Source organism: Hemitrygon akajei, chromosome 24 (genome assembly GCF_048418815.1).
Source record: "Hemitrygon akajei chromosome 24, sHemAka1.3, whole genome shotgun sequence".
Taxonomy (NCBI): Eukaryota; Metazoa; Chordata; class Chondrichthyes; order Myliobatiformes; family Dasyatidae; genus Hemitrygon; species Hemitrygon akajei.
Genome location: NC_133147.1, coordinates 16,493,010 through 16,506,244, shown reverse-complemented (window position 1 = coordinate 16,506,244; position 13,235 = coordinate 16,493,010). Strand labels below are relative to the sequence as shown.

Here is a 13,235-nt window from a genome sequence, read left to right as displayed (position 1 = left end):
GTTAATAGATCGAAAAAATATTAGTATAGGGTTCCAGAATTTGGGAACTGAACAATAGAAGGCATGGTTTGCAGTAATGACCAGAGGAATTTGTTGATGTGCAGATGGGCATAATAAGAGGAAACTACTGTACTTTCTCAGAAGAGCTTTTTGGAATGAAAATAATTTGAAGAGAAGGATGTGAATTTTGTATCTAATACATTGACGCACCTGGAGTCAGAACAGGTCAATGGACATAAGGGAGAAAATTTAAAAATAAAGTGTGCCAAAGGGATTCTGCTGTACTTGGAGTTGAGCCAGGTTGCAAACTAGCCATGTTATGGTGATTTAAAAACAAGTGCTTTCAATTGGAAGGGGGATTAGAAAGTCAGAAAATCAGTCTGGAATCAAAAGGTTTGTTATGGTTGCAAACTTGTCTTATTCAGTTCTAGAGAATGGATTGGGTGCAATCAGTGCAAAAGTCAATGGATTTTTTTGAAGGGAGAGGCTGTGAATGGTAATTAACAATTACTTGGTTAGGGCATGTTGTTAATCTATACTGTATGTCAGCCTTTAATATTGATTGATCCGTATTTTCTTTGTTTCGTAACTGGAATAATATCTGATTTATAGCAAAGAAGACCGGGAAGGTGATAATCATAGGTGCTGGCGTTTCAGGTCTGGCAGCTGCTCGCCAGTTACAGAGCTTTGGAATGGATGTCACTGTTCTGGAGGCAAGGGTAAGGCCATTTCTTTGCTTCCCAATAAACCTAACACGGGAAGTTTGATTCAAAATGCGTTTATTATCAAAGTATGTATACAGAATACAATTCTGAGATTTATCCTCCCAAAGACAGCCATGAAACACGGAAACATCATGGAACCCATTCCAAGAAAGTAAATTCCCAAGAAAAAAAATGAATAAATAGTGCAAAGTGGCAAAAACCGAGTGAACAACACATAGAATATCAAACATCAAACCAGTAGTATTCAGTTTAGTTCAGTTCAGTGCTAAGCTGCTGCTAGCCAAGGCAGGCTCTTTACTGGGCCACTCTGTACCGAAGCACTCCAGTGTGCATCGATTGCCCCGATTAAACTGTTTAAAAAAAAAACAGCAAAATAAAAGTAACCTGAATCCAGGAACACATGCAACCTCTAAGACTCCTGCACTTTCCTCTGACAGCAGCTATACAAGATATTAAGAGGAATAGATAGAGTGGACAGCCAGCTCCTCTTCCCCAGGGCACCACTGCTCAATACAAGAGGACGTGGCTTTAAGGTACAGGGTGGAAAGTTCAAGGGGGATATTAGAGGAAGGTTTTTTACTGAGAGAGTGGTTGGTGCGTGGAATGCACTGCCTGAGTCAGTGGTGGAGGCAGATATACTAGTGAAATTTAAGAGACTACTAGACAGGTATATGGAGGAATTTAAGGTGAGTGTTATATGGGAAGCAGGGTTTAAGGGTCGGCACAACATTGTGGGCTGAAGGGCCTGTACTGTGCTGTATTGTTCTATGTTCTGTGTAGCAGCTAATGAGAGGGAGAGGAAGTCCGGACAATGGCAGGCAGATGGCACCAAATACCCGCCTATCCTCTGCTCTTGTCCTTGTCGATTTCAGCCTTGCTTGATGCTTCAAGTGGAGAGAAGCAATGGAGTCAATCATGGGCTTGTGCCCCATCTCCAGGCTGCAGACTCCACTCCAGACCTCATTGAACTCCCTTGGAGACAGCAAAGTGCCAGACCACTCAATTGGCCCCAAAACACACCATCAAAATATAAACTATAGGTTCCAATTGCACGCAGATTAGTAGTAGAATGATATTTGAAAGAAGATGAAGAAAAATAAGTAGCTTTGTCAACTGTCAGCAGGATGTCGCCAATGGTCACTAATGCCTTTGAACAGAAAATCCTGCAAAAGGTAGTGGGTTTGGCCCAGTACGTCACAGGTAAAGCCTTCCCAACCACTGACATCTACATAAAATTCTGTCATAGGCCCAATCATTGAGGGTTTTTAAGGAGGAGATTGACAGGTATCTAATTAGTCAGGGTATCAAGGGATATGGGAAAAAAGCCGGAAATTGGAACTAGACGGGAGAATAGTTTAGCTCATGGTGGTGTGGCGGAGCAGACTCGATGGGCCGAATGGCCTACTTCTGGTTCTTTGTCGTGTGATCATCAAAAGTCCCTACCTCCCAGGTCACGCTGTCTTCTCACTGCTGCCATCATGTAAAAGGTACAGGAGCCTCAGGACTCGCACCACCAGGTTCAAGAACAGTTACTACCCTTCACTCATCAGGCTCTTGAACAAAAGGGGATAACTACTCTAAGGACTCCAATTTTCTTGTTATTTCATGCTTGTTATTTATTGCTATTTATTTGCATTTGCACAGTTTGTTGTCTTCTGCACTCTGGTTGATCTTTCATTGATCCTGTTATAGTTACCATTCTGTAGATTTGCCGAGTTGGCCCGCGGGAAAATGAATCTCAGGGTCGTATATGGTGACATGTATGTACTCAGACAATAAAATTTACTTTGAACTTTGATTTCTACCTAAAGGAAAATGATGCTCGTGCCCTTGGGCATAGGGCTTGAAATAAGGTCACAATGCTGAACCCAAACTAGGAGTGTCAGCTACAGCCAGCCTTTTAATTTTTAGCTATGTATGGGAAGACACTCACTGGACACCTAACCACTGCACCGTCACTTTAATTGTAGGACCGTGTTGGAGGACGTGTTGCCACATTCAGAAAGGGAAACTACGTTGCTGATCTAGGGGCCATGGTTGTGACAGGACTTGGTAAGTTTTGCTTGGCTAACGAAAGTGTGCCATTTCTTTCCTACCTGTTCACTCCCTCTTTATTTTGGGGATGAGACTAAATGGCAGGCAATCTTAGCCCCTTTTAAGCTTGCATCTTGATCCTACAACAGGCATGGAACTATTGCGGCTTCCTTGATAACTTAATGCAATCTTAACTTGGCACCTTGAGTTGAGCAGTACAACAACACTTTGGGAAACAAGTTTAGAATTTCCGGATCATTTTATGTGTGAGGTGTTTAAGGTATCAGTTCTCGTGGAGAACCGCAATTTTAAGATTGTTCCTTTTCTGGATTTTCCTCTACTGCAGGAAATTTATTTATTTATTGAGATACAGCACGGAATAGGCTTTTTCTAGCCCTTCGAGCCACGCCGCCCAGCGATTTCCCCCAATTTAATCCTGGCTTAATCATGGGACAATTTAATATGACCAATTAACTACCAACCAGTATGTCTTTGGACTGTGGTAGGAAACCAGAGTACCCAGAGGAAACCCACACAATCACGGAGGAGAACATACAAACTCCTTACAGGCAGCAGGGAGAATTGAACCCTGGTCACTGATGCTGTAAAACGTGCTAACCGTACATTTAAATTCATTTTAAACTTCCAATATATAAACTGCAGGGTGTACAAACCAAATCTATGTCCCTTTCCCTCATAATTGAATTCCTGAAGTTTCAGTTTTGTTCTGCATGATGTATCTGTGGGCAGTATAAAATAGTCTTGCAGAAAAGGTCTGACCAAGGGAAAGAAATGTTTTCTCTTATTTGCACCCATCTTTTCCATTTTATAAAAAAAGACTTAACACAGGAGTTGTTGAACTATTGGTCATGGATGCTACCTTATCCAGCTGGCCACCCTTCATAGTTAGTTACTGCCTGATATGCTGCTGGCATTCAGGGCAGCAATGAGGCTCCTCCATCTCTCTCTGTCCTTGGCCGTCTTCTCTGTTGTGCCCCAGGCGTGGTTCAGGGTCCTCACTTCTGCCTGTATGGTATGTGCCAAGTTGTTTTTGGTCTCCCGCATTTCCTTGGCCCGCGTTGCCTTGATGGCCGCCCTTTGTGCATGAATGTTAGTGATTGCTTGGTCGTTGGGGTGGGGGGGAGGTGCTTGTAGTCGGGTTCCAATTCTGACTGTTCCTCCGTAACTACAGTACTTTGCAAAAAAAAAAAGGTCTTAAGCATGCATATGTATCTAGGGTGCCTAAGACTTTTGCATAGTCCTGTATCTGTCAACATGGAGCGGAGAGCTGAGTTTGTAAATCTGGCGAGAGCAAAGGATGTTGGGAATGGTGAGCCTGGTGCACCACGGGAGGGGTGTGGGACAGGTGGCAGAGAAGGAGTGCTGGGGCAGGGGGTGTGTAGTGTGGGTGCAGGCACATCCAACCCTGAGACACCAGGCAAGGTCATTTGATTCTGAACAATTGGTTTATTGATCATTACAGAATCTCTCTCTGGTGCTTCCCATTCTCTTCTTCTTTTCCTAACCACTATTCCCCTCTCCCTTCCCCTTTTCCCAAGCATGATTCCCCTCTCCCTGTCCCTTCCCACTCTCAGAGATCCGTATCAGAATCAGGTTTATCATCATTCACATATGTCATGCGGCAGTATAGTGCAATATATAAAATTACTACAGTACTGTGCAAAAGTCTTAGGAACCCTAGCTAAGTGCCTAAGACTTCTGCACACTACTGTACATGTCAGGAATGAGAACCGTCATTTTACACTAATACAAGTGTGGAATTCTGGATACCATGAACATGCATTTGCACAAGTTTACACTGAACAGGCCAAAGAGTTTTACTTTTCAGTCGTCAAATTTTTGTTCTCAAGTGCTTGACTCTAGTGGATAAGTTCTGTCAGTTTTAGTTATTATTAATCTTTTTGCAGGTGGAAACCCGATGGCAGTGGTCAGCAAGCAAGTAAACATGGAACTGGCCAAAATAAAACAAAAATGTCCCCTATATGAGGCAAATGGGCAGGCTGTAAGTCTAAAATGATGGATTATGATTTTCAATTCTTGCTTGTATCTAATTAATTTGCCTTTAGGTCAAGCATCTGCTCTATGTTGCTGTGCAGCCTGTGGAAACTGAGTGCTTCTCTGTAGGAATTTCAGCTAGTTATTTCAGGAATCAGTATTACATCATTATTTGACTTGGAGTACTTGGATAGATTTGGAGCCAGCCCAGCCATTCATCATGACAACAGTGAGGGTTCATTGGGCAGGTTTGATCTTCTGTGATCTTAATGGCTAATGTTGATATCTCCACAGTCTCCCAACCACTTCTAAGCTAGTCAAGTTCCATTTACCGGCAGTCCAGCACCATTTCCTGCTGATCTCTCCTTATCTTAGTGTGGATGTTGCCGCAAATGACCCCGCAATGTGGTTCTGAGAGTCAGCTGTCCTTATAAAAGTGACGACTTGACAGCTTATTTCTCGAAGGATTGTAGCCAATTCTGCTGAAAGTCCATTTCTGAGGTTTCCAGTCAAAAACCTGCTAGACTTCAGTGTAAGCAAAATGGTAGCAGTGCGAGAAGTTTTTATTCAGGTTGTAACTAGAAGTTTTGACTGCCAGATCTAAGAGAGGAAATGTGCTGTAATGGGATAGTGTGAGACTCCTACTGCTTCCACTTTGGCCTCTGTCTCAAGTCCCAACTATCCTCTTTACCAGGCTGATTCTGGACAGCATAGAGCTTGTGCAGTACAGGTACTAATAGGGAAGTCTTCATTTTTGCGCAGGACTCTGTGGAGACCCCAAGTACCAGCTGCTGGAAGTTGCTGCTACTTGTAGATGTTCTCGAGTATGTCCCTGTATATTAGCAAGGTGCAGTGTAGAACAGTGATTATACTAAAATGATACTCGATGGTCAAGTCAGTAACACTACAATGCTCCTAACACTTTGGACAGTTCTTCACAGAGGCACTGACACTGCCATATAGCATCCAATCGTTAATACTGGCTCTATTCAAGTTTTAATGTCTGATTGAACCTCGAATCCTTTCATGTTCTGGTTACAAAGTTTTTATTTCTCTATGTCTTGAGTTTGCCACGTCTACCGCTTGTATATACGTATTTATGTTTGCGTGGGTTGTCTACTCTCTGAAGTGTGTAATTCTCCACAATCGTCAAGACAGCAATTTAAAACATTCTCACATTCCTGTTATTGAAAGATAAATCCTCGAGTTTTCAGTTTCACAGACTGATTAAACCTGATTTGGGTGGCTGTTCCTGAGTGCATTATGACACACTGCAGGCCCTTCAGCCCATAAGGTGGTGCTGTCCTTTTATCATACCATTTGTCCTCACCACCCGATTGAACTAAGCTACAGTTCCTTCTGTGACCTGCAAAATTGCTTATGTAAATTGTAAATCAAATTGATTCACCCTGTCACATACTGACACCGATTGCAATATAGATCTGAACAAAAGGATTCAGTGGGACGTCACATGGAGCAGCCAACACTGGCCAGAATTCATAGAACAGTCCAACACAGTATGGGCCCTACAGCTCACAATATTGTGCCAGTCTTTTAGCCTACTCTACGATCAATCTAACCCTTCCATCCTACATAACCCTCCATTTTTCCACATGCCTATTTAAGAGTTTCCGAAATGCTCTTTGTATATTTTGAAGGTGCGGGTAGATCAGTGACTAAACCTAAACTCCAAAGGTCCACAATGTTGAGGAATTTTATTTACTCTGTGTCTTCGTCTTGTCTTACTTATATTTCAGCTTTTAAGTAAAGTTAGTGAAAGCAATTTGAAAAGTGGTAAGAATCCTAATAATTAAACTCGTTCTGTTGTCATTTTTAGTGTTGTATTATGAGCTGAAATTCTTAAAGATTATTTATTTAAAATTTTTAAAAATTTATTGAAATACAGTGCAGAATAGGTCCTTCTGGCTCTTAAAGCCACACCGCCCAACAGTCTCCCGATTTAATTCCATCCTAATCATGCGACAATTTACAATGACCAATTAACTGACCAATCGGTATGTCTTTGGACTGTGGGAGGAAACCCAAACGGTCACAGGGAAAACATACAAAGTCCTTACAGATAGTGGCGGGAATTGAGCCTGGGTCGCCAGGACTGTAAAGAGTTCTGCTAACCACTACACTACTGTGCCAGGCACCTCCAGTCTAGAATTAAGATCTAAGAAATAATAATAATATCCTTTGTAGTTTGGGGACGTTGTGTTAAGATTTTTATGAAGTAAAGGCAGAGAGTTTGAAATAGTATAGAGAGAGAGAGAGACATTTAACCTCACAGGTTAAAATCAACAGCGCTGATAAATTATAATTATTCTAATTGTATGTTTACTAGTTAGTTCTGTTAAGATTCTTGAGTTAAACCGTCTAACCCTGTTTGCACCGTATTGGACATGCTCATTAAATGCGAAGTGCTTTGATTCTCAGTCAGTTGCACGCGAGCTTATTCACAGCCCTTTTGCTTTTGAGTGACAAGTGATTTAAACCTCAATGTGGATTCTGGCCAGAGATTACAGTACAGTACCGAGCAAGGGCTGCTTTGTTGGCGATGCCACCTCCAAGTGCTGTTTGCATGCCAAGTTACTGCTCTCACAGTACGAGGAAAAACAGGAAGTTCCCCCAATTCATCGACAACCAATGTTGTCTCAAACAAATATTTATTTTCTTTTATGGTGTTCTGTTTGAAGCAAACTGGATGCTTTTTAAATCTTGTGTTACTGGTGGTTATTCAGATAATTTGTTTTTTTGAGTTATCCTGAGAGGTGTGATAAGGAATTTTCTTTTATTTCTTTAGAAAGTAAATACTTCAAAAATGTGGTCACAGAGTCAAGACACTAATAAATTTTTCCCACTTTTTTTTCCTATGTCATTGCTGATATTTGGAATCTGATCCTAATGAAGGGAGAAAGATGCACAAACGTACGTATTTTTACTTTTACTAATTAGACATATATAATGAAATCTGACAGCAACAGGTACTTGGGGTGTAAGATGTCTGCAACCGTTGAGGATGTTAGGATTTTGGACAACCACAAAGTGTACACTATAACGGCGATCTGACTTGCATCAATTTTATCTAATTGCTATAATTGTGCAGGCAATTTTGGGGTATTTCTAATAATGTATACCAACAGCAAACCAGGGTTGAACTAAAATAGGAAATAACTTGACTATCAAGATGGAGGTCACTCCTTCCTCATTTGTGTTTAAAGTTCTATTTCTTGTCCTTAATTTTGTTACCTCAATATCTTTCTAAATTGGGAAAATTTATGTTTAAAAAATTTGTAGAGACTCAAATGGTCTCACTGTCTGTATGAGTGCATCTCATTGAGTCATAGAGAAGTACAGCACAGAAACAGGATGTTTGGCCCATCTAGTCCATGCCAAACCATTTAAACTGCCTACTCCCATTGACCTGCACCGGGACCATAGCCCCGAATGTCCCTATCATTCATGTACCTATCCAAACTTCTCTTAAACATTGAAATCGAGCTCGCCTGCACCAGTTGTAGCTCATTCCACACTTTCCTGACTCTCCGAGTGAGGAAGCTTCCCTCATGTTCTGCTTAAACTTCTCACCTTTCACCCTTAACCCATGACCTCTGGTAGTAGTCCCACCCAACCTCGGTGGGGAAAAGCCTGCTTGCATCTATACCCCTTATAATTTTGCACATCTCTATCAAAGCTCTTTTCAATCTTCTACGTTTTAAAGAATGCAGTTGTAACCTGTTCAATCTTTCCTCATAACTCAGGCCCTCCAGACCTGGCGACATGCTTGCAAATTTTCTCTGCACTCTTTCAACCTTGTTTACATCTCTCCTTTAGGTAGGTGACCAAAACTGCACACAATACTTCAAATTAGGCCTCACCAAGGTCTTGTACATCTTGAACGTAACATCCCATCTTCTGTACTCAGTACATTGATTTATGAAGGGCAATGTTCCAAAAGCTTTCTTAATGACCCTATCTTTGGCAAATACTTAATAACTTGTCATATTGGCTCCCATCCATTATATTGAGTATCAACTTGCACTCATTTTTGGTGCTTTCAGGCTACAAAGTATGCGAGTTGCAAAATGCATACCATGCCAAGTTGACATAGCTACGGCGACAAAGATGGAGGCCGCATTTGGAGATGGCAGCAACGTCGAAGGCAAGGGGATGTGGCAACACCATCTCTCCCTTGTTCAAGGTCACTGCTTGGTACCTAGAATTAGAGAGTTATACAGAATGGAAGCAACTCCTTTGTTTGTTACCACAAGAGGCTGGATAAACTTGTGTTGATTTCTCTGGAGTGGTGGAGGCTGAGCAGAATTCTGATAGATGTTGACAGGATTTTGAGAGGCATAGATAGAGTGGACAGGGAGTATCTGTTTCCTAGGGTGGAAATCTAATACCAGAAAGCAAAAGGTGAAAGGGGGTCAGTTCAAAGGGGAGGTAAGGGGAGGTTTTTCTTTACTTAGAGAATTGTAGTTGTTTAGAATGCGCTGCCTGGTCTGGTGGTAGAGACAAATACATTAGAGGCTTTTAAGAGATGTTTAGATAGGCAGATGAATGTGAGGAAGATGGAAGGATATGGACATTGTCTAGATAGGAGGGATTGGTGTTTGGGTGATTTGCTTTTTTTAGTTGGTACGGCATACCTTTGTGGGTCAAAGGGCCTGTTCCTTTGCTGTACACTTCTATGTTCTTTGTTAATCCACTAAATCAGTGCAACCTTCAAATCCCCACTTACAATCATTTCAACTAATTACAATAATTTACAAATATTTCTATCAGATCCCCTAAGATTCTATCAGCCATGTTGCAGTTGCACAAGATATTGGTGAGACCCATTTGGAGTATTGTGTGCAGTTTTGGGTGCCCTGTTATAGCAGAGACATTATTAAGCTGGAAAGAGTGCAAAAGTACACATGGATGCTGCCTTGACTCAAGGGCCTGAGTTATAGGGAGAGGAAGGACAGACTCGTAATGGATTTTTTGGAATGTGGGAGATTTGGTGGGGTGTTGACTTTATTGAGGTGTGTAAAATCACGAGGGCTAGAGATTAGGTAAGTGCACGTTGTCTTTTCTCCCAGAGAAGGGGAACTAAAAACCAGAGGGCATAGGTTGAAGATGAGAGAGGTGAAAGATTTAAGAGACCTCTTCACACCCAAGGTGATGTGTATGTGGGACGAGCTGCCGGAGAAAGTGGTTGAAGCAGGTCCAATAACAACGTGTATGTGGATAAGAGGGATTTTGATGGATGTGGACCGAATGCGGCTAGCTTGATGGGCACAGTAATTGGCCTGGACGAATTGTGGTGAAGGCTTGCTTCCATGCTGTATTTCTCTCTCTTAAGTCTGCAGTCTCTGCCTCTTTGACCAAAGGAAGTCGGTACATTTATGAATCTCTCAAAATCCTCATCAATTTGCATACCATCTTAGCTTGGAGATACAATAGTGCCCTGTATCATTTAGCTAGGTCTTCTAATATACAGTAACAGGCTACAACAACTCAAGAGTTGATCAAATTATAAGCGTGTTTATTACTTGCAAGGGAAAGTCTACCTTCATACATTAAGTTGTTGATAGATAGCTTCAATCTTACAGCTCAAAACAGATAATTTTTATACACTTGCAGAGTGTGGTAATTCATCCTTAATTGCATTCCTTCCTTATCTGCATCCTCTTAAGTAACTTGTATTTGTCCTTAATGAGGCCACTTGTCTTTTGAGGTTTCTCCTCCCCCTCCCCCAACAGCTATCTCCTGTTTTTCTCTACTGTCAAAACACTGCCTGCCATAAAACAGATTCTGCTATAAATCACAACCCTTTTTGCAAGCCTTCCATCCAAACAAGCTCAATAAACCAGTAAAGCACACCGTGATTACACAGGTTCCATTTTGTCACATTACATTTTACAAACGTTATAAATTCATAAAAACTTCAGGGTTATAGATATATTTCCATAATAGCATTCCTTTATCTTTGCTGGATCAAAGACTCACTAACTTAACTACAAAGTAATCCAGCGTTTCTGCATTTACTTTGATGGTGACAAGCTAAATATTTCTGGAGATGTATTCATTAAGTAATTGGAAGGATGTAATTTAAGTGTTATAACATGCAGTTGATAAAATGGGGACAGAAGAATGTGTAAGAAAGCAATTACAGTAGGGTAAAATTGCTTGGGGTTTTAATGTAAAACTACAGTTTATTAGTTAAATTCCCTTCATTGGGACATTTCAGACAATATTGATGAAAGCTCATAACCTCTTTCAAGTTCTGGATTTTATTTCAAAAGGATGCATTAGATGTTTAAATAATCCAGAATTTCTTTACATAAATTAATTAGTAATGTTAAAATTCTTTATCGTCCTCTCTGAATGTTCAAAAGAATGTTAACCTCAAGTTGAGGTCCTCTGGTTTGTCTTGGCTTGTGGTGACTACTGGTGCCGTCCTTGTGTGATTTAGTTTTACGTTTTAATTGACAATTTAGTGCCTTCTGACAAATAGATTGCAGTTTTTAAGGGTAGCAGGCAAAAGCGTGGCATCTTGGCCAGGATAAGGATTTTTTTTAATTACACGTGGATGAACCGTGTTTGGTTAAAAGGACCTTGATCAGCATCATCTTGTTATTTGGTATGCCTTCATGCTTAACTGCCTCGCTGCTTGCAACTTAATAAACTCTCACACTCTTGCACAAAAATGGGAGCCAATCCCTGGTCTTTACTGTAGTATCAAACCTAAAACAACATAGAGTGTGGATAAGATTCGTCTTCCCAAATGCAGATTACTACAGAAAGGTGGAAGAGTTTACTTATTATCAAAATATGTATGCAGTGTAGTGTTCTCGCTCAGCTGTAAGAGAACTCTGAACTAAACACCGAGGTAAACCGTAGTCAATGAAAACAGGATCGCAGTAAGATTAACTGTTTACTGTTCACTCTTCCACATTAACGTATGGTGAAAACTGTTGATAAAACAATACAAAATTTGTACAGTATTTGTTTCCTTCTTGATATTACATTTACATCGTAAATACATGCAAAAGTAAACTACAACTACATTACATTAAAATGCAGCATACAGTCAGAATCTACCTACGCCATTGACTGCTTTAAATACACTTCAACACAAACTATCCGCAACTCTTTAACTAACGAAAACATAAACCTTATCAACCGTCATTACTTTTAACAGAATCAGCGTTAACATTTTTAATTCAACACATCGATTATCTCATGAACTTACTGCGTTGCTTCACTGATGTTTCTAGTGCATAGAAAGAAACTTTTCTTGTGCTGATCCTGCACATGTGAGCCCCCTCCTTCCCGTTTCTCCAAACCAGTATTTTCCCACAAGACGCGGCGAAACCGGGTGTGACGTCATCGCATGCCGCGATATATCACAGACAACGAATTTACTTTAAACAATCTTAACTTTAACTAGAAAATGCTAACAAACGAATTACTAAAGCGAAAATATTATAAACTAAACAAATGCCATAAAGACAACACATGCAGTATACAACCTTGAGATTCGCCTTCTTCAGCTAGCCACAAAACATTCAAGGAAAAACATCACCCTCCCTCAAAAAAAAACAAATCTTGCAAACGGAACACGATTATCAACCACCGCACAACCCCCCAACCTCCAGCCCGTATCGTGCACAAGAACCTGAAAACCCGAAATAAAATAAGGGAGTTATTAGCAGTTTAAGCACGGGAAGCTGAAGTAAAATTTCTGGTTGATAGCCTTTCATCAGTATGGAAAAAAAATTGATAGTAAATCTTGTTTTAAGATGCAAGCATTGCACCTCTTAAATATTTTTTTACTGCTGACTTTTCCCAGTTGTGACAAAGGTCATTGATATTAAATATTCAATATGCCATTGCCTTCTTCTGGGCAGTGTCTTTAAAAGACAGGTGGCCCCAGCCATTAACAATACTCTTCAGAGATTGTCTACCTGGTATCAGTGGTCGCATAACCAGGATTTGTGATATGCTTCCATGCTGTCAAATGACCCTGATCGGGGAGGGGAGGGGGAGGTGCTAAACAGGTGCTGCACCTTGCCCAAGGGTGACCTGAGTGCTAGCGGAGAGAAGGAGCGTCTTACACCTTCTTTGGTATAGACATTTCTCCATCTTGCCACCCAAATTACCATTGTATCGTGCTTTAACTGTGGCTCAGAAAACAAACTGTTGACAAGATTATTTAGTAACTTTACATTCCTGGATCTTTCTTCCCAACATCTGACCATGGAGAACTTGAAGTTAGAGGAGCCTCAGCCTTTTCTCATGGGCAGTTCAGTTTCCAAATCCACTGTGAACTATATCATGCATTATAGTTTTCACATGTTGATGCCATGACGATTATTATTAATAGTTCACACGAAGTGCTGGAGGAACTCAGTAGGTCAGGCAACATCTATAGAATAAATAGCTGACTTTTTAGGTCAAGACCTT

At 40.8% G+C, this 13,235-nt stretch overlaps 1 protein-coding gene across 3 annotated transcripts in view; it reads left to right on the top strand.

The window, feature by feature from the left end:
* Nucleotides 1-13,235, top strand: part of kdm1a (lysine (K)-specific demethylase 1a) — an 85,401-nt gene that overhangs the window by 30,647 nt on the left and 41,519 nt on the right. For all 3 annotated transcript variants that reach the window (XM_073028404.1, XM_073028403.1, XM_073028405.1), the window contains 4 exons: nucleotides 613-719; nucleotides 2,696-2,777; nucleotides 4,688-4,782; nucleotides 7,689-7,706. In XM_073028404.1, the coding sequence (XP_072884505.1) occupies nucleotides 613-719; nucleotides 2,696-2,777; nucleotides 4,688-4,782; nucleotides 7,689-7,706 (302 nt within the window). The remainder of the gene's footprint in view (nucleotides 1-612; nucleotides 720-2,695; nucleotides 2,778-4,687; nucleotides 4,783-7,688; nucleotides 7,707-13,235) is intronic.